The following is a 21,867-nucleotide window of genomic DNA, read 5'->3' on the forward strand; positions in this document are numbered from 1 at the left end:
CCTCCCTCCCCTCATAAAGGGGGGTTGGGTGAGTGGAGAGATGGCCAGTGGTTAAGAGCTTTTCCAGAGGTGCTGAGTTCAACTCCCAGCACCCACATGGTGGCTCACAAATGTCTATAACATCAGATCCTGTAGGATCTGATCCCTTCTTCTGGTGTGCAGATAGATGTCCATGCAGATAAAACACCTATATACATAAACAAATAAATAAAGAGAAAAGAATTAAATATCCTGCCAGGTTCTGGGTGTGGTGGTGCACACCTTTGAGGCAGGCAGATCTCTGTGAACTCAAGGGCCAACCTGGTCTACATATCAAGTTCCATGCTAGCTAGGGCTATGTAATGAGACCCTGTCTCAATTTAAAAAAAAAATGAAAGAAAAACTTATAAATCCTAAATTCTTAGAGCTTGTCATGTCCTCTTGGATTACAGCCATGTTTCTTTCATTGTCATTTCTAAAGCATTAATTTTCAGATTATGGGTGCTTCATGAAGTCACTTTGATGGGCTGTAACTGATATAAAGTGTATAATGTGAAAGAATAGAGAAAAAGAAGCTATTGGAGTGCAGCTAGGGAGGTTTAAAAAAGTGCTTTTGAGACTTGTATATCTAGATATGTTCGTGCATGTACATGAGTAGGAGGGAGAGAGGGAGACTGAGATTAAATATTTCCAAGTGGTGGTGGTACATTCCTTTAATCCCAGCACTGAGGCAGCAGAGGCAGGTAGAGCTCTGTGAGTTCATAACCAGCCTGATCTACAAACTACAAATGAGTTCTGAGACAGCCAGGGCTACCTAGTGTGATTATCTATCTATCTATCTATCTATCTATCTATCTATCTATCTATCTATCTATCTATCAATCATCTATCTCCATCTGTATCTGTCTGTCTATCTATCTCCGTATGTATGTATGTATGTATGTATGTATGTATGTATGTATGTATCTATCTATCTATCTATCTATCTATCTATCTATCTATCTATCATCTATCTCCATCTGTATCTGTCTGTCTATCTCCGTATGTATGTATGTATGTATGTATGTATGTATGTATGTATGTATGTATGTATCTATCTATCTATCTATCTATCATCTATCTCCATCTGTATCTGTCTGTCTATCTCCGTATGTATGTATGTATGTATGTATGTATGTATGTATGTATGTATCTATCTATCTATCTATCTATCTATCTATCTATCTATCTATCATCTATCTCCATCTGTATCTGTCTGTCTATCTCCGTATGTATGTATGTATGTATGTATGTATGTATGTATGTATGTATCTATCTATCTATCTATCTATCTATCTATCTATCTATCTATCTATCTCCATCTGTATCTGTCTGTCTATCTCCGTATGTATGTATGTATGTATGTATGTATGTATGTATGTATGTATGTATCTATCTATCTATCTATCTATCTATCTATCTATCTATCTATCTATCTATCTGTGGTGAGTGTGGGTTGTGGCCAGAGTGTTTGAAAACTGCTGTCTTAGAGCCACTGTTTGAAGGGTTTTGTAATTTTTTCCATAATTATTCTTGGAGAGTGTGATGTGTGTAGGTGTGGCTGTGCAAACCAATTTATAGAAGAAACAGTTTATTGGAGGTTCGCAGTTTTAAGGCATGTCTATGTCTATCACAGTGGGGATCATGGCAGCAGATTGGCAAACATGATGCTGGAGCAGTACTGAGAGCTAACATCTTGATCTGTGAGCATGGGACAGAGAGAGCTAACTGGGAATGACATGGGTGTTTGAAACATCAAAGTTCACCTCCAGTGACATACCTCCTCCAACAAGGCTAAACCTCCTTATTCTTTCCAAATAGTTCTACCAACCTGGGACCAAGCATTCAAGTATATGAGCCTATGGGTCCATTCTTATTCAAATCACCATAGTAATGTTCTAAAAATTTTATTCTTTTACTTGTCCAAGTACTGTACATTCTATTGTGAGTTTTTTGTATGTGGGTGTACAGCATAAATGGAATTAACTTTCAGTGTTTCTATTGCCTTTATACTTCTTATTGAAAAGTCACCCTTTTCTTTACTGCCGAAGAGCTGCATTCATTCGTTAGGAGACATGTATAGGGGCTGGAGAGAGGACTCAGTGGTTAAGAGCACTGGCTGCTTTTGCAGAGGGCCTGTGTTCAACTCCCAGCACCCACACAGTGGCTACCCAGCCACCTGTAACTCCTGTTTGAGGGGATCTGATGTCCCCTTCTAACTTCCACAGGGACCAGACACACATGGTGAATAAACATACATGCAAGGCAAAACATTCGTACAATGAAAGTAAAGATATTAAATTTTTTTAAAAAGAAAAAGAGTAGAAGATGGTTCCTAGTAGTGTTGTGAGAACATCCATGGACAACCTTCTGTGTTCCCTGGGGAATCCAGGAAGATCATCAACTGATAGCCATCATTATAGCTTTACAATAAGTCCCGCTGTGGGTGTAGAGATGGCTCAGTAGTTAAAATCACTTGTCCTTCCAGCAAACCTGGGCTCTATTCCCAGTACCCACATGATGGCTCACAACTGTCTGTAGGTTCAGTTCTAGGGGATTGGTCTCCCCCTTCTGTCCTTTGGTGTCTGTAGACACTGCATGCTCTTCATGCACAGGCATACACGCAAGCAAAACATGCATATACATACATTCTTCATTGAGTTTGTTCCCCCCCCCGCTCTTTCCTTTCTCTGATTTTTTTTTCCATGTACCCTCCTACTGTCTCTTGAATTTATGGTCTCATTTTCTTTTTTGTGGTTGTGTGCATGTGTGTGTGTATTCCTAAATATGTAAATACAATTTGCCCAGTCTGTATATTTCTTGTGTTTATATGTCTCAGAGCTGACTACTTGGTGTCAGATAACCAATCTGGGGCCTCGTTCCTTGGGACAATTTCTCCTGTTTCATTATTCCTTAGTTGTCTATAGTTCTTTTTCCAGGGTTTTTCTTCTATGTCGGCATGTCTGTTGGTGCTGTCCTTGCTGAGGTCTTGTTTGGGTGGCCATGTTGTTGAGACTTCATGGTGTAGCTTCCTGTCCTAGCTAGAAGACACATCTCACAGCAGATTTCCTGGTCCTCTGACTCTTGTAGACTTTCCACCCCGTCTTCTGTGCTGTTCTCTGAGCCTTAGATGAAGGAGTTACTTTGTAGGTGTATCAGTTGTGACTGCCACACATGATCCCTTGCTCTTCTCTGCAGTTTAATTGGCTGTGGTTTTCTGTAATAGTCTTTGTCTGGCTAGACCCTGGTACAAGCTGTGCAGGACCTGGCCAGGAGCATATACCTGGTTGTCACATGCCTGGCCTTTTACATGGGTGCTTGGGATTTGAACTCAGGTCCTCTTGTTTGCACAATAAGTGCTCTTACGCTGATCATCAATCACTTCTAGTTTCTTGGCCATAGAAAGTAAAGTTTGACATACAAATGTTGCTGAAGTTGCCAGACTAATATAATAAAGGTGATTCAGGATGATGTAGCAAATTGCTAAACAAGCTGAAAATTGGGCTGTCTCAATGGTTAAAGGCACTTGTCACCAAGCCTGATGGATGACTTGAGTTGAATCCCCAGAATCCACAGGGTAGAAGGAGAGAAGCAACGCTTAAACATCGTCCTTTGACCTCTGTATGTGTGCTGTGCCGTGCACACATCTACCCAACTGCCTATTAATAGCCCTACACTTAAATAAATGTAGCAAAATTGTGTTTTAAAAGAGGAAGGTTCTTATGAGTAATTCTTGATTTATTTTTCCTTTCATATCATCAACTGATGAACATAACAGGGTCACTATTTTTTTTTTTTTTTTTTGGTTTTTCGAGACAGGGTTTTTCTGTGGTTTTGGAGCCTGTCCTGGAACTACCTCTGTAGACCAGGCTGGTCTCGAACTCCCAGAGATCCGCCTGCCTCTGCCTCCCGAGTGCTGGGATTAAAGGCGTGCGCCACCACCGCCCGGCCCAGGGTCACTATTTATAAAGACCTGAAACACCAGTCACTTGAATGAAGTCTCAGGGTCATCCCTGTTCCAGGGCAACTCCTTGATGTCCACAGAGAACATTCTGTATCCTGTCATGGAATGGGTTTCTCGGTGTTGGCTAAAGAGTTTCTTCCTTTTTTTCCTTCCTTCCTTTTTTTCCTTCCTTCCTTTTTTTCCTTCCTTCCTTCCTTCCCTTCCTTCCTTTTTTTCCTTCCTTCCTTCCTTCCTTCCTTCCTTCCTTCCTTCCTTCCTTCCTTCCTTCCTTCCTTCCTTCCTTCCTTCCTTCCTTCCTTTTTGAGTTAGCGTTTCTCTATGTAGCCCTGCCTTGTTCTGGCACATGCTTTGTAGAACAGACTGACCTCTAATTCATAGAGATCCGACTGCCTCTGCCTCCTAAGTGCTGGGATTAAAGGTGTGCACCACCACTCCCAGCTGAGTTTCTTTATTTTTAGGTTAAAAAATTAGTTGATTAGTTTAAATGTCCACTTGTGGGGTGACCCTGTGCCTTAAAATTGTTGACAGTTTATTTTCTTTGTTTTAGTTCATCTTGTTGATATCTGGAACATGATTGAAGCTTTCCGAGACAATGGCCTTAACACACTGGACCATAGCACTGAGATCAGCGTGTCCCGCCTCGAGACTGTCATCTCTTCCATCTACTATCAGCTGAACAAGCGCCTTCCTTCCACCTACCAAATCAGCGTGGGGCAGTCCATCAGCCTCCTCCTCAACTTCATCATTGCCGCCTATGACAGGCTAGTACCTCACATGCTCACTTTTAAATCATGCCCACCTCCTCCTCGCCCCCTTTCCACACAGAGCCACAGCTGGCGTGCCACAGACGGAGCTCTGTAATAGATGGGGAATCACTGTCTGGTAAAGTGATTGACACTTCAGTAGACCTGTTCACTCTCTAAGAATTAAGAAGTGCTTCCGCTTTGACCATGCTGGTGTGGCTTTCTGGTTGACTTTCAAGCTAATCATTCTTTAACACCAAATACCTTTAGACTGAAGTTTTCTCGTAAACACCTAGGAATCTGTTTCAGACTTTTTCAATTTGACTACTGTACAGTAGACTTTACAGCAGGAGCAAGAGACCACTTTAGTGTATTGAAATTAAAATGGGGGGCTGGAGAGATGGCTCAGAGGTTAAGAGCATTGCCTGCTCTTCCAAAGGTCCTGAGTTCAATTCCCAGCAACCACATGGTGGCTCACAACCATCTGTAATGAGGTCTGGTGCCCTCTTCTGGCCTGCAGGGATACACACAGACAGAATATTGTATACATAATAAATAAATAAATTAAAAAAAAAAAAGCAAAGATGAAATTAAAATGGGAAGGATTTCCTCTGCTGTAAAAAACAAAGCCACACCAAGCCATACAAATCCTGAAGGATGGACTGTGGAGGACTGGTCCTGTCCCAGGAGCCAGCAGTTCCTGCTTCTTCTCAGGGTCATTCTGTTGACCATTGGATGGATAAATTCTCTTGCTTTCTCTCTCTATAGATTTATGTTCAGTTTATACATTTGTAAAACGATGTTATTTACATGTTATGGTAGCAAAAATTCTTTGAATTAGTGAGAAAGTATGGGTGTGTCTGTTATGCCCAAATCCACGAAGCCCCCCAAAAGCCAACAAGGAGACCGAGTCCCATATGTAAAAGCAAAGAGCCTTTATTTTATGCAAGTTTGCAAAAGGTCTCCCCGCATGTCCATGTATTGGGATAAACGGAGATCCCTGAGCTCAGTTAGAGTTGGGTTTTATAGTAGTAAAGGTGGGGGTGAGGGGTTTCTGGTGTCTAGGGCCCCTGATTGGCTGACATTTGTCTAGGGGTGTCCTGGTGAGTGTGTGCTGGCAGGTGATCCTATCTACAGCGGTTGGAACATTAGGCATTTCCTTTGGATGGTCTGTTCTTGGGTGGTGCTCAGGTAATCTTAGTTTATGGTTCTTCCTGCAACCGGGTATTGCTTCAGGGTAAACTACTGAGACTCAGGGCTCCATTAAACTTAAGGATGGCTGAGTCCTACACTGGCAGGTGATAATGGTTGGAAGAAAGAACTTCCTTTGTGTGACCTGTTCACATTTAGCTTATCATGGCTGGCTCCTACAGTGTCAAAGCCAGGTTTCTTTCTTTTTTTTTGCGGCCATTTGTATACAAGCATTTTAGGCCTTCCCTAGATCCATAATATGTTCATGTTATCATGTTAGATATTTTTTCCACTTGGTATAAAATTATCTAAAGATATTTGAAATTTAAAAAGTCCCAGAATCCTAAAATCATTTTAAAAATAGAGTTGTGGATTAAGTTAATCTTGTACTCTCTAAGGCCCAATCCTGCAATCTAAAACCCTTGATAGAAATTGTTACTCATTGTGACTAAGTAGCTTCTTATCATGGCCCTAATCCAGGAACTCAGCCAGTTCCAGGCTTACACAACACAAATCAGTTCAAAAAACAGTTTTTAAAATGTAGTAATAAAAATTGCTTTACGTGGGGATTAAAAACTGTGAGTCTGGACTGGGGAGGTGGCTCAGTTTTATGAAAAAGTGTTTGCGTCACAGCCAGGAGCACTTCAGTATAATCTCCAGAGTTGACCTAAAAAATGTTGGGCACACTTGGAATCCTGGAGCTGCAGTTTGAATCCCCACCAGTTACACAGAAAGAAGGGTGTGGCTGCCATTGCCCATAACCTCAGTCTTGGGTAGATTGAGACAGGTAGGTGCTGAGAGCTTGCTGTCCAACCAACCTAGCAAAGCTGTGAGCTTCCAGTTCATTGAGAGACCCTGTCTCAAGGCAGGAAGGTAGAGAGAGACTGGTAGCTGTCTCCTGGCTTCTGCCTGTACATGCATGGCTTCACACAACCACACACTCACTTGTGTGCAGCACATACAAACAAACACACACTCATGGGGAGGAGAGGAAGAATAACTAGACAGTTTATCAGAAGATATAGAGAAGGACTGGGGCTTTGTAGAGCCTTCCAGATTTACTCCCTAGTACTGCTAAAAGAGGGGTGGGCGTGCGAGAGGGAGGAAGCATGCATGGAAGAGCCAGCCAGAACTATCAAATGCAGGGAGATGAACTGAGAAGAGAAAGGGATGGACTCTTAGAGGTGGGCTTGGTAATTTTCAGGTCAATATGCCTACACCTGATGTTGGATGTCAGAATATATTATCACATCATTACTAATGCTTAGATCTGATAAGAACTTGGCTCTCCAGAAACCTAAAATTGGTGTCCTTGTACTGGACACAAGAAAGGATCTGATTATTTGAATTTTGTTCTTGTATATCCGAGCATGTAGTCGTTAAATCCTTCAAGGTTTAGCCATTTTATTGAATGTGGGCGTATTTATTGCTTAGGCTAGGGTGTTCCTTTGATATATAGATTACCTAGTCACTTATTTTAATTGAATCTTTCATACTTTTTATCCATAATTCTTCAAAATTAGAAATTAAATTCAATAATTAGTTAATCTTAACTTCTTTTCATCTTCAGATATATAGTCAATATTTTTGTCCTAATGTTTCCTGATATCGTAGATTATAAAACTCTCATATATGCTAGGGACAATCGGAGTATAGGATTTTGTTCCTTCAGTGAATATTTCCTGAGGATTTATTTATTTTATTTTTTTTTAAAGATGAGAGTTTTAAATGCAATTTGAGAACCAAAAGAGTGCAGGTATCTGTGTGTGGGACTGAGTGAAACCCACAAGGAGCAATGAAAACAGTCAGCACAGGTGTTGTATTTATCCCTCTGATATTTTTTGTTTAGGCTTTTGCAGTAGATTGTTTGATAATGCCATGCATGCTTACATTTCTCATTTCATTTTCATGGTTCTTCACAGCTTTCTCCCCCTCTGTGAAATTCTAAATTATGTAATAAGTGTTCTTTCTTATATCTGTCATATTTTCTCTCACCGTCTTTTGTGAGTTTGCTATGTTTTCTCTTTGGACTTTGTTCTAGTTTTTCCTTCTAGTATATTTTCTAGGTATTTATTTTCGAGACGACTGTCTAGCCTATGTTTACCTTTCAGTGTTAATTTTAATGACTTTCTTTTTAGTTTGAGAATCTGTCAGATATTTGAAAGCTTAAAATAATTCTGTTTTCTGCCGGGCGGTAGTGGCGCACGCCTTTAATCCCAGCACTCGGGAGGCAGAGGCAGGTGAATCTCTGTGAGTTCGAGACCAGCCTGGTCTACAGAGCTAGTTCCAGGACAGGCTCCAAAACCACAGAGAAACCCTGTCTCAAAAAACTAAAAAAAAAAAAAAATAAAATAATTCTGTTTTCTGCCAAATATTTCATCATTGTTTCTTATTTCTTGATTATGATAAACTTCATTCTTTATATTCATTTGTGTTTCAGCCTAATATCTGGATTTTATATGATGATTTTTGTGTTACTTATTTTTTTCTATTTTTCACTTGTACTGTCTTCCTACCTGAGTTATTTTTATTTATTATGTGTCAGATGTTACATAATACCATTGTTATTTTAAATGTTATTATGTGACAGTTATTTTAGGTCTTGGGGACTGTTTCTCTCTAGGTAGGGATATGTGTGTGCTTCTGCCAGGTGCCTAGAGACCCTGGAAGTCTGGGATGACCTCCCTTCCGATTCCGAGTCTGCCCTTGGCTGAGGCCCTGATGGCCTTTGCACACCACCATCTTTAGGTCGAGCTTCAGAGCCTTCCATCCACAGTAACAGGGGTGGTCCCTCAGAATCCTAGTCACTTGCATGAGTAGAGTGAGTCCAGGTATTGTGGAACGCACAGGCTGACCTTCCAGGGCCTCCAGCCTCTCCTGTGTTGGAACTCATTCATTCTTGTTGCTGCTCAGGGGGATTTACAGACTGTTTTTCCCTCCCTCGCCCCCCTCTCCTTTGCTTCGTGGAAAGGTTGGTTAGAATCAATTTGTTTGTCATTGCTTGAAGCCCATTATTTCTTCAGATGTTGCCTCTTAGGTTTTTCTTTTTTCTGACTGTTGGCATAGTGACCTCTATCTTGTTTATTAATGTTTCTACTTTAGTTTCTTTAGACGTATCTAGCTTATCATCTCATCAGTCCTGAGCCCATGACTCCTTGGGAGCCTATAGCTTGTTGCTTTGCCCAGCACAGAGGGAGAGAGCACTCAAGTGGGCTGAACTGCATCTTAGGAAAGAATTGAAATTCAAAGTCTGATTTCTATGGAATACATGTCAATTTTATACCCATCAAGTAAAAAAGAAAGTCGTTAAGTCAACAAGTTGGGGCCACCCGTATGTAGTTTGTGATGGAGTTATACGAAAAAATTATATATAGTTTAAAAATCAGACTGGCAATCATTTTAAAGTTGTGTTTTTGAAGTTTAATTTGGATACATTAAAAAGATTTCATAGCTCTGTCTTAGTGAATGTTTAAACCAGAATAGTATAAAACTATGCTTACCATTCATGAGGCTCTGGGTACACACAGCCAGTGCAGAGTAGCCTCAGAGTCCTCCATTTCTCATAAGCACAAATGTATTCCTTAAATTCTGAGCTGCTCGGCCAGTGGTGTGGACGGTTCTGGAAACAGATAATAGCGGTGGTCTCTAAGCAAAGGTGCTCTGTTCTGGGCAGCACGAATGTTTCCTGTCTGTGTATGTTCTGTACCTGCATTCCCCCTCTTCCTCAGGTGTCTTCAGGACAACTAGAAAAAAAGCACGGAAAACTGGAGTGTCAGCGCAAGTAGGAGAACCCCCTGACAGAAGATCTTATCCTGTAGGATTTATTGCAGCCTTGCTAGGAATTTTCCAGGACTTGGTAGAGCGTGAGCGACTGGCGTTAGCTGTATTAGAACAGTGTGATCCTAAGGGAGAACATAGTGTGAAAGAAGAAAGATAACCGTGCCGAGGGCCAGGTGGAGGAGGTCTGTGTCATCACTTCATCCTCCAGACTGGGTGCCACCACCTGTGTATGCTGATGAGCCCACTGTGTGCCCCACAAGCTACTCCTCTTTTTATTATTTCTCTCTTTATACAATGGGGTGCTGTATAAAGTACCTCTCTATAAAGTATTTATGTATTTCTCTTTTAGCTCCACCACGATCCTACCTCAAGAATTCCCAGTCTCTTTTTCTTCCAAACCTTTTTTAAAATATTTATTTATTTATTTATTTATTTATTTATTTATTTATTTATTTATTATGTATACAATGTTCTGTCTGTCTGTATGTCTGCAGGCCAGAAGAGGGCACCAGACCCCATTACAGATGGTTGTGAGCCACCATGTGGTTGCCGGGCATTGAACTCAGAACCTTTGGAAGAGCAGGCAATGCTCTTAACTGCTGAGCCATCTCTCCAGCCCTTTCCAAATCTTTTCTCCTTCTCAGAGTTTACCTCAGGTCCTTTTCCTCAATATCACCACGGTCCTTTTGAGGATCCGTAGTTCTTGGCTGTGTAATTGCTTTGGCTTTCATTTATGCAGCACCTTTTTCGGAGCACATAGGTGAACAGATGAGGTCGAAACTGTGAGGACAGAGGTTTACTTCATGTCTTTGGCTCTTTAGTATGCACAGTGGTGGATTCCTGATACGGGGCTGTAAGACCAAAATGAAAAGCTGCAGGCATCTATAAGAAAATCAAGTAATACCTGAAGCTGATTTTTATTTGATTAAGCGGTTTGACTTTTCCGTTAAGTGGGTTCTCAACTTGCAGTTGATTATTGCATAATCTATTCACTGTGAAGTTTTAAAAATTATGATTAATTGGAAAAATATGAGTTTCTGGAAATCAAAGAGAAGGGCTCTTTTTTAAGAGCAGCATTGCATGATTGGGCTGGTGGCAGTATTTCTAAAGTACAAATCTGTTTGCATGTAAGAATACTAATTCATGGTTGGCAGCATCCACAGTTGTTTGCCAAAGAGGAAGAAGCAGTTCATTTAAGTGAAAAACGTTCCCAGCAGTCTTGCTTCGAAAATATTAAGTTGAACATCAAACTCTTGTACTGCACAGCCAATCGCCCAGATGAGGTCAGATAATCATAAAATAGGTAGAATTTGAGGCTTTATTAAATGGAAGCGAACAGTCTTCCATGCAAAGGGCGCAGGTGAGGTTTGCAGGTGCTTCTGAAGGTGCCTGTGTATGAAAACATCACTGTTTATCCAGGGTGATTCACTGTCTGCCTGGCTTGGCCCAGAGCTAATCATGGTGCTTTCCCAGTGGTGGATATTAAGAACCCCTTTTAGAAGTCACATGCAAGGCTTATTGTCAGTCTGTAAATTAACAGACATGGGGAAATGAATCATGGAGTAGTTTAAGGTAGAGACTTGCTCCTTGTGGGGATGAGTGCTTGGTGCAGGCTGCTGTTTGGGTGGGGCTAAAATAACAAGTTTCTTTCCATCCTTTCATTTTAGTCTTTGGATGGGGTTAATATGTACTCTTGTGTTACATTTAAAATGTTGACCTACTGATTAGCTCCCAACTATGATAGGCTATGTCAGTGAGTTGCATGGTTTGTGCTGAAACGTTTTTTAAATCTTGCTCAAAAAGAATTAATTGTGATGGAAGCTTCTCTTTTACATCAGAAGTAGTAGAACATGGACCTTTGTGAGGCTTTGGCGAGCGACTGCCGACTGCTCAGTTCTTAGGGAACTTGTACAGTGTCCGTAGAGTAATTCTAGATGCTGGCTGGGAAGGGTCAAGGGTGAGTTCTTCCCAGAAACAGCAGCTGGCTGCAGGATCACAGGGTGTGGCTTCTACGTGACTATGGTTTCTTCCCGCCCCTAATTGTAGAGGAGGCATACCGAGCTTTACTGAACCATCAGAAAAATGAAAGCAATGCTTTCTTTGCTTTGGGAACTGCCCCTATATGATAAGTAGCCAAGGAAAGTGTTCATGACGAAGAAGGTCAGTGCTGAAGTTCGGTTTAGCAAGCAAATAGTGAAGAGAGGGGAGCTAAGGGGTTTTATTTTGTTGTTTTAGTATTATTTTTTTGAGACGGGGTTTCACTTTATAGCTTTGTAGACCAGGCTGGCCTTGAACTCACAGAAATCCACCTGCTTCTGTCTCCCAAGTACTGAGATTAAAGGCCACCACAACCAACTATTTTAAAAATTTTATTATTTTATGTGTATGGGTGTTTTGCCTGCATATATATCTATGTAGCAAATACATAAAGCATTCACAGAAGTCAGAAGAAGGTATCAGATCTCCTGGAAGTGGAATTACATTTGGTTGTGTCTATGTGTGTGATAAGAATAGACCCTAGGTCATTTGGAAGGGCAATCAGTGCTCTTAATCACTCAGCCATCTCTCCAACCCAACATTTCCTTTCCCCCCTTTGAGACAGGGTTTCTTTGTATAACAGCCCTGGCTGTCCTAGAACTCACTCTGTAAACCAGGCTGGCCTTGAATTCACAGAGATCTGCCTGCCTCTGCCTCCTGAGTGCTTGGATTAAAGGCTTGCCCCCCCCCAGCTCTAGTTACTATCCTGATGAATGGTGTTTTAGTGTTGCTGTAGAACACTAATCAAGAATTACACATTCTTTTCTATATTTGAATATAAGATTGGATCTAGAAGTACTGTTGACAGAGGTTTCTGTCCTGCCTGCTCCCACAGTTGTTCAGTCCCAAAGAAACACACAGTGGCCTACATTAATTATAAACTAGTTGGCCTATTAGCTCAGGCTTTCTTATTAACTGACTCTTACATCTTAAATTAACCCATAATTCTTGTCTATGTTAGCCACGTGGCTTGGTACCTTTAATCATTGAGGTATTCTCATCTTGCTTCCTCTGCATCTGAGTGGTGACTGCAGACTGACCTTTCCTCTTCCCAGAATTCTCCTGTTCTTGTTGCCCCACCTGTACTTCCTGCCCAGCTACTGGCTAATCAGCACTTTATTAAACTAATACAAGTGACAAATCTTTACAGGGCACAAGACCATTGTCCCACAGCAAAGTACTATATAGAACAGTCAGGTTAGAGAATGTTTAGAATAAAAGATACAAAGTATTTAAAATAGTGTTTCTGTCCCCCCCTCTTTTCTCGCTCTCGCTCTCTCTCTCTCTTGCTCTCTCTTTCTCGTTTTTTCGAGTTGAGTTTCTCTGTAGCTTTAGAGCCTGTCCTGGAACTAGCTCTTGTAGATCAGGCTGGCCTCGAACGCACAAAGATCCACCTGCCTCTGCCTCCTAAGTGCTGGGATTAAAGGCGTTTGCCACCACCACCTGGCTAAAATAGTGTTTCTAATGTGTTTTGAAGATTAGGAAAATTCTGTATAAGTGCTCATTACTAGAACAATCTTTAGAAGTAAAATGTCCTGGCATCGGTAAGAGTTACCATGCTGAGTTAACGGAGGTTCTGTTCACCTCCACTGAAGAGCTGAAGCTTGACCTGTCTCTTTTGCTAGTAGCTGGGAAGGGAACTATTACACTTCCCTTCTCCGTACAGGTGACATCGGTTTCTGTTCCTCAGCAAACAATAGATGTCATCTTGTCTCTTTGAAGGGAGAAAGTGAGATTTGGAGCCAAAAAGATACTTATAAAACAATAAGAGAGAGAATATATAAATACAGCTAAAAGAGGTTTTAAAAATGTTTTGGCGACTTATTTTTCTTTTATGTGATGGATGTCTTGCTTGTCTGCATGTCTGGTATACCATGTGCATGTAGTACCCATAGAGGCCAGAAGAGGACTTAAAATCCCTTGAAAATGGGGTCACTGATGCTTGTTAGCTGTCGTGTGGATGTTGGGAATTGAACCCGGCTTCTCTGGAAGTGCAGCCAGTGTTTTAACCACTGAGCAACCTCTCCAGTGCAACTGAAGAATTTTAAATACTGAGAAAAGTAGGGCTATTTGAGACCAAGGATCATAGTGAGTATGAGGGAGATTAATGTATGGAGAAATGCTAGGTCTTTAGGGTTAAGAATGTGTAGGATGTAGCTAGGCACCCTGAACGCTGTGTTGGTCGTTCTCAGCCTTGGGTGCCTATTACAATGATGAGAAGAGTTTAAAAAATAATGGTGAGCATTAGTCATCCAAATAGTGTATTCAGATGTCTTCTGAAGGAGAACTCGAAGAAAACACAACGATTTTGTTGGCTTCTATAAAAGTACTCTCTTAGGATCTTTAGATCTGTGAAATAATGAGCTGCATCTTGGTCTGTGCCCTCACTCCTGATGGTCTCCAGGAGCTGTGGGCACTAGGGGAATCTTCTGTTTTTATGTTTAGTCTTTGCTTTGCTCACTGAGGTCGAACTCCTAATAATACCTTTGGTGATGGTAGAACTGAGGTAATCTTTTGCCTTTGACGCTGGCTCCTGACACATTTTCTAAGTCACAGGGATATCTGATATAGTTCCCAACGTCCCCAACTTCCTAGGTGAGAACGTCTATTGTTCTAATCAGATGAGTCTTGATGGGCTCCTGGACAACCTCAGAATGGAAGCCGGTTGCCAGTGGGCCCACTGGGCCCCGTCTGTGTGATTACGGTTGGAACTTGCCCCTTTGGTCCCCTGCCTTGGGTATTAAAGAGATTGAGTCTGATGGTAGCTTGCAATGACTTAATCAGTCATGTGTACATAATGAAGCTTCATACCTCTCTAGAGGACTGAGTTTGAGAGCCTCTGTATGGCTGGACATACTCATTGCCAAAGAGGGTATAGGAGCCCTGTGCCCATTCCCACACAGATCCTCTGTATCATTTTACATCCCTCTGTTCATGTGTTTCCTCATCGTGTACCCTGAGAATAAATAGTTTCCGTAAATCATGTGAATTGGTCAGCCCCATGGAGGAAGTTACAGGGACCCCTGATGTATAGCCAGTCAGCCGTACGTGTTAACTCCCTACCTACTTCTTGGAATTGGCTTCTGAGGTCCAAGGGATTGAGCCTTCAGTCTGTCTAGCAGGTCCATGGTGTCAGAATCAAAATGATCCTCATGTCCCCACCTCCTCTTGCTGGGGTTACAGACACGTGCCGCCACAGCTGGCTTTTCACGTGGCCAAAGGTCCTGGTTCAGGCTCTCCTGCTTGCTGAATAAGCACTTTACTCGAGGAGCCGTTTTCCCAAGACCTGTCCTGTTTCTTCTTAATCTGGCAATTTGTATCTTTTTTCTCCACAGTTTTGCTAGAGATTTATTGATATAATTAGTGATCTGCCCAAACACTAGCTCTTTATTTTTCTTAATTTTTTCCTATTTTTATTTTCAGTTTCATTAATTTCTGCTTTTATTTATATACATTTTCCATTTTCAGTCTGGAGTTTGATTTGCTCCCCCACCCCCATAGTCGTAAATTGGATGCTTGGGTAATTGACTTTAGAATTTTTTTTTTAATTTTTTTTTTTTTTTTTTTGAGAATCTTTTTTTACAGTGAGAAGTGACCAACTTCTTTGGTTAAGTCTGTTTGCCTCCTCCCATTGTGGAATCAAGCTGTTACTCTCAGTATCCCTTTACACATGGTTTCTGCATGTATAGTACATATGCAGAAATACATTTTTCTTTTTTTTTAAAGTTTATGTATGTGGTTGTTTTGCTTGCATGTGTGTCTGTGCACCATGTGTGTTCAGTGTCCTCAGATTCCCTGAAACTGGAGTTACAGATGGTTGTGAGCCATGACGTGGGTGCTGGAAGTCAAAGCCATATTCTCTGGAATATAACCTCATAACCACTGAGCCATCTCTCTCTGGCTCTAAGTTCTCTCTCTGTTGTAGCATTTTGCTAGGTTGTACTCTGGCACTATCTTTATTCTGTCTATACATTGCTTTTCCCCCCTTTAATACTAGGGATCACTAGGCAAGTGTTCTACCACTGAGTTGCATCTCCAACACGTCTTTATTTTTCTTTTGAGATGGATTCTTACTGCATTCAGGCTGACCACCAACCTAGAGCCTCAAAGCCTCCTATAGATAACAATTTCAGGTGTGTGCTGCCAATCCTGGCTTTACTGTCTGCTGTGAATAACAGTTTTTCTTGTATCTATTTATTTTAAATGGCCTTAAACTCCTCCCACCACCTCCTGAGTGCTGAGATCACAGAAATGTGTCACCCACCATTCCTGGTTTATGTGGTGCTGGGAATTGAACCCAGGACTTGAGTTCATACTAGGCAAACATGCTGGTTCTTAGGTACCAGCTTTACTTCTCCAAGTTCAATGGGACAGGTAAGTGTTGTCTTTAGCAGTCATTGTAGGATTCTTGACTGTGTGAATTCTTTGGGGAAAGAGTGGAACAGTTTTATCTTCTTTACTTGCCTCCCCTGTGTGTATTGTCTCTTTTGTTAAGGGTCCAGTTGACATACAGAAATAATTGTGTTTCTGCACCAACTCTCTTGCTTGTGCTGTCAGATAACCTCAGACACACGAGAACGTTTAATAATTCCCTTTCTATCCCATCAGAACTGTGTTAATAATCACTTTGAGGTCTGTAGTTGTGGGTCTGGGGGACAGGGCATTCTTTCACACACATTTCCCAGGGCCTATGCTTTTGCTCTAGACCAGTGGTTCTCAACCTGTGGGTCATGACCCTTTCGCAGAGTTCACCTAAGACCATTGGAAAACCCTTTGTATTATGATATATAGCAATAGCAAAATTACAGTTACAAAGTAGCAACAAAAATAAATTTATGGTTGGGGGCCAGCACAACATGAGGACCTGTGTGGAAGGGTGGCAGCGTTGGGAAGGTTGAGAACCACCGCTCTAAGCACCATCAGTTCTTATGCCACTGGTTTGACTTTTAGGTTTTATCCAGGGATGGTTTTGATCCTTCTGAAAATCCATTTTGTGTTGGGTGTAGTAGTGCATGCCTGAAATCCCAACATTTGGGAGACTGACATAGGAGGGTTGCTTTACGTTCAAAGCCAGCCTGGACTTCAGAATGAGTTTCAAATTGCTGTGAACTGGAAAGACCTCATCTGAATTTTTTGACAGTACACTTTTTAAATTTCACTAACGATTCTTTAGATGCTGCCTTTTCTTGCACAATGGAATGGTTGCTTGATAGGAATTTCTCGTCATTTCAGACCCATATTCCTTACGTATAGAACACTGTCTTTATTTTTGAAGAATTACATATTTCTAAAAACCCCTTCCTTGTTTTAGATAGTTACAGGGTTTGTTGTTTTATGAATAAGCTCTATGTGATGTCATAGTTGAGAACTCAGCTGTAGTTAAAATGACGTGCAGACCATGTTCTTCTCGGATGTGAACTTTTCAGATAAACAAGGAACTTCGGGAGCGGGGGAAGCTTTCCTGTACTGGAGATTGAATCAGGGCTTCAGGCTCGCGAAGGCTCGCTCTACAGCGAGCTGTATCCCCAGTCTGGGAAACATTCTCTGTGCTCTAGAGAGTATAACGGGGCGTTTGCTTTTTCAAGAACAACATGGTAATCTCTCTTTGCTGCCAAGGTGGTGTTTTACTCTAAGTTACCGTGAAGCTTTATGATCATAGACTTTATAAAATATCCCCAAAGGCCCACTGTTGACCTCAGGTGCCGACTTTAGCCCGCTGGTGAAGTTTTTTATCTGCAGTGAAAGCAGGTGTGGCTAAAAGGATAATGCTCTGGTGATGCTGCTTAGTGTTCATTATGTTCTCCTTTTCTTCGTTCCTAAAGGACCAGGGTTACCTTCCCCTTCACTCCCTTACAGTGGTGTATGGAAGAGCTGAAACAAACGTGATTAAGCCTCTCAGAATAAAAACTTAACATTGTTACTTGAAGATTGTTAGAAGATAAACAAAGATAAACATACTGTGAAATCTTCATAGCAGCGTGCGCCTGGTGTTTAGGGTGCAATAATAAACCACCGTTATCCTGATGTTAGGGCATATTTGTAAATTATATCTAAACTGGGCGCTCTTTCAATTTTGACTACTTACTACTGCTCCGGCTATAGATTTAATGTTTTTTTTTTTAATAAGAAAGTCGATTCCGGCTCATCCATTTGGTTTCTTCCTACAGATCAACAGAGATTACAAGCTGTTTGTAAAATTCGCCTTCAGGTGACCTGTTAGCTTTAGCTGTCTCTGACAATTATAGATGAACCTTACTTCTACAAAGGGCGAGAAACCAGAGTTTATAAATGTGGTAAAGTTAAAGTGTGTAAGGGCAGGAATCAATTTCTTAGTTGCTCAGTATTTAGAGATGCATTTGATTGTTTTTGTGGTTCCAGATAGCAATTATTTCTAATATTTATTTTGCAGTGAGGGCCGAGGCAAGTTGACCGTATTTTCAGTTAAAGCTATGTTAGCAACCATGTGTGGTGGGAAAATGCTGGACAAATTGAGATGTAAGTATTTTCATATTACTTAAAAGTTTTTTTTTTTAAATATTTATTTATTTATTATGTATACAATATTCTGTCTGTGTGTATGCCTGAAGGCCAGAAGAGGGCGCCAGACCTCTTTACAGATGGTTGTGAGCCACCATGTGGTTGCTGGGAATTGAACTCAGGACCTTTGGAAGAGCAGGCAATGCTCTTAACCACTGAGCCATCTCTCCAGCCCCCTACTTAAAAGTTTTTATTTTCAAATTAGGATGTCTAAACAGTTTTGAGTGAATGAATGATGTAAAATTTTGGAGGAGGCTCTGTTGTAGCAGCTGGCTCCAGATACATGAGTTGTGCCACCTACTGTTCAGACACGTAAGCCGACTGCACTTCTTGTTAGGGTTTTTAAAGTGAGAAAACTGGAGTTCAGAACAATGATATTCACATTAAAAAAAAAAACCTTAAAAATGCTTTCTATATTAGTAAATGTATTGGAGATGATTATGTTTTTAGTTAGAAAATAAATGTAATTGCTTTTACTAGGCTCGATCAAGTTTAGCCTTCTTCTTACAGCTGCTTTCTTTGCCAGGTGATTTTTTTTTTTTTTTTTTTTTTTTTTTTTTTTTTTGCTGTAATCAAACTTTCTTAGCCAGGCTCAGCTACTCAGAAGCTCACAGCCTGCTCCCCCTCCCAGCCTGTCCTGTTCCTTCCCAGCTGCTTTTCCTTTTATTGCTGTTACTTGCTTTTTGTTTCTGGTTTGTTTTTCCTTTTCCACAGGTTGCCATTCATAACCATTTAGTTTTGCTGCTTGTGGGTTTTACTTACCTGGTCCTCAGGTTAGATGTCTGTACCTGCTTGTCGGCGTGTGCACCACATTCGTAGGTGTGCTGCCCTGATAGAGGGTGACGACGTGGGTATCGTCTACATTCAGAGCCTGGTTTTAAGCTGTTCTTTTCTCCACTGTGCTAATACTGCTATGGCAGGGACACACTTAGGGCCAGGAGTCATTTCTGAGAAGTAAAAGTGAAGCGTGGGTGTTCGTGACGCTGGGATTATGTGTGTTGTGGGAAGGATGACTCGAGATTGAAGCGCTTGTCAGAAGCCTGTCAGGACACCAGAACTCACATGGTGAGCGAGAAGACCAGTCTCCGTGAGTTTCATGACACACAAACACAGATAACAACATCGTTTTAAAAAGACAGAATTGTAACTTTTTATGTTTGCATGAAATATAATTTCATCCATATTCTCCTTTTCAAAAGAAATCTCCATAAAAGAATAAAAAAAAGGAAGAAAAAGAAAGATCCTTATATAAGTGGCCCTCAGCATTTGAAATCTGTGTTGTTCAGGGGTTGGCTATCCTGAGCTTTTTCAGATTTTATTTGTTGTTTGGGCTAGTGCTGTTTGGTTGTGTGTTCTCTGTCACTGGCTGATTTGATGCCGTTAGAGGTGCCCTGTCTTTCGAGCTCTCTCTGCTTGTTCCTGTATGCCACTGACAGAAGCATCACACACGTAATACTCCTTAAGTGGGTATTCTGGTAGACGCACCCAAAGCCTGTACTCAGATGATCAGTTTGGACCACCATGGGAACATGTCCTCCTAGGTTCTCATTCCCTGACGTGTTCTCTCTGGTTGAGGTGGCTGGATAACGGCATAGGCAAAAGGGAAGTGTAGTACTGCTTGGTGACCTCCAGCTGTAATTTCTTTATATACTTTCTTCTCCGTTTGTGGGTTTAGTTCCCATCCACTCTGCAACTTCTTCTTTCTGACTGCATTCTGTTACCTCTAGTAAAGGTCCCACTGTATGAAGCCTAGTCTACCGTGTGGGATACACCTCAGCATTATTTCTTCGTATTTTTTTTAACGTTTGCTTCTTGCCTTTTAGAATTTTTTCAAAGATTTATTTATTATTATTATTATTTTGTTTTATGTCCACTAGTGTTATGTTTGTGAGGGTGTGTCAGATGCCCTCTGGAACTGGAGCCGCAGACAGTTGTGATCCACCACGTGGGTGCTGGGAATTGAACTTGGGTCCTCTGGAAGAGCAGCCAGAGATGATTGCTGGGTCATTTCTCCAGTCCTGCTGTTTAGGATTTTTTAACTAAAACTTTTCCTTTATTTCCCCCTCTACCTTTATAAAAATATTTATTGTTATGTGTATATGTTTGTACCTGCTTGTCTGTATGTATATCACATTGGTACAGGAGCCTACTGGAACTGGAATTAGGAGGGCCCCTGTAAGAAAGCGTTTTTTTTTTGTTGTTTTTTTTTTTAACTGCTGAGCCCTTGTCTCTCAAGCTTCTGCCTCCACCTTTTATATTTGACGTGTTTTAATATCAAAATATCACCTTAAATGACTTCACAAACATTTGTGCTTTGGTCTGAAATGTGTTAGATTTTTCAGAAATGCTTGGAGCATTTCTGTCTCTAGGACATTTACAGAAATGTCCCTTACTGTGGTCCTTAGGGCTGTGTTCCTCGATTGAAAGGTAATTTACATAAAGTCCTAAATGCCAATGTCGTGTAATCAGGGTAGACTTTTAAAAAGTGCGATCAGAACTCAGTGTCAGCGCCCCAGCGTGGGAGCAGTACCTGCATACTGAAACCGCAGAGTAGTTTAACAAATGTGTGAGGAAGACTGTAAAAATGCTTTTATCACAGGTGGAGGGCTGGAGAGATGGCTCAGCGGTTAAGAGCATTAGCTCCTCTTCTAGGTTTCCTGAGTTCAATTCTCATCAACCGCACGGTGGCTCACAACCATCCGTAATAGGATCGGATACCCTCTTCTGGTGTGCCTGAAGGTAGAGCACTCATGTACATAAAATGTGTAAACAAATAATCTTTAACTGTTCATGGTGGCACACTCCTTTAATCCCAGCACTCGGGAGGCAGAGGCAGTCGAATCTTTTGAGTTTGAGCCCAGCCTGGTCTACAGAGTGAGTTCCAGGACAGCCTGGGCTGTTACACAGAGAAACCCTGTCTAGAAACAAACAAACAAACAAACAAACAAAAAACAAAACAAAGAAAGAAAAGAAAAATGCTTTTATCTATTCATTTGTTGGACTTGTGAAGGAATATTGGGACTCTGCTTCAAGTTACAGACACACACCTATCACACTTTTTTTTATTCATCTTTTTTTGTGCCCCGAGTCTTCTAATGATAGCCTAGAACTCTTAGGCTGCAGGGATTCTCCTACCTCAACCTTAGACAGTCCAATTATCAAAATGCTAACAGCAATTTTCCCTGGTTGAGCACGCTGGGGTTACAATAGTCCAGTTTATACGACTTATCTTCTTACACGTCTTCGAAAGACTACACGTTGAGTGGAGGAAAAACTAACCTGAGAGTCTTCCTACTGTGACTTTTCTCACCATTGTTTCGGTCGCTTGCTTGTAGTGTTTCATTAACAGGCTGTACAGAGGCCTCTGTCTGAGGCTTCAGTTGAACAGTTTCCCTGTTCAAAATTCTGCTTCTTTTGCCAGGCCTTACCCGCACCCCTGTCTGCTAGCCAGCCCTTGATTTCTCTTTTAATCTGCATCAGAGATGCCCATGTCTTGCATTTCTGGAATAACTGAAATGTTTTAGAATGAGAAGCAAGGAAGAAATACTCTCTATATCTTCACTTTATGAACTATTAAAGAAAATGAAGAAAAGCAGA

The 21,867-nt window shown here is 41.2% G+C and overlaps 1 protein-coding gene across 6 annotated transcripts in view; it reads left to right on the forward strand.

The window, feature by feature from the left end:
- The window catches only part of Dtnb (dystrobrevin beta), a 204,009-nt gene that overhangs the window by 25,208 nt on the left and 156,934 nt on the right, over positions 1 to 21,867 (forward strand). For all 6 annotated transcript variants that reach the window (XM_057778220.1, XM_057778256.1, XM_057778241.1 and 3 more), the window contains exons 4-5: positions 4,530 to 4,743; positions 18,143 to 18,228. In XM_057778220.1, coding sequence (XP_057634203.1) covers positions 4,530 to 4,743; positions 18,143 to 18,228 — 300 coding nt within the window. The remainder of the gene's footprint in view (positions 1 to 4,529; positions 4,744 to 18,142; positions 18,229 to 21,867) is intronic.

Source organism: Chionomys nivalis, chromosome 1, assembly GCF_950005125.1.
Source record: "Chionomys nivalis chromosome 1, mChiNiv1.1, whole genome shotgun sequence".
Taxonomy (NCBI): Eukaryota; Metazoa; Chordata; class Mammalia; order Rodentia; family Cricetidae; genus Chionomys; species Chionomys nivalis.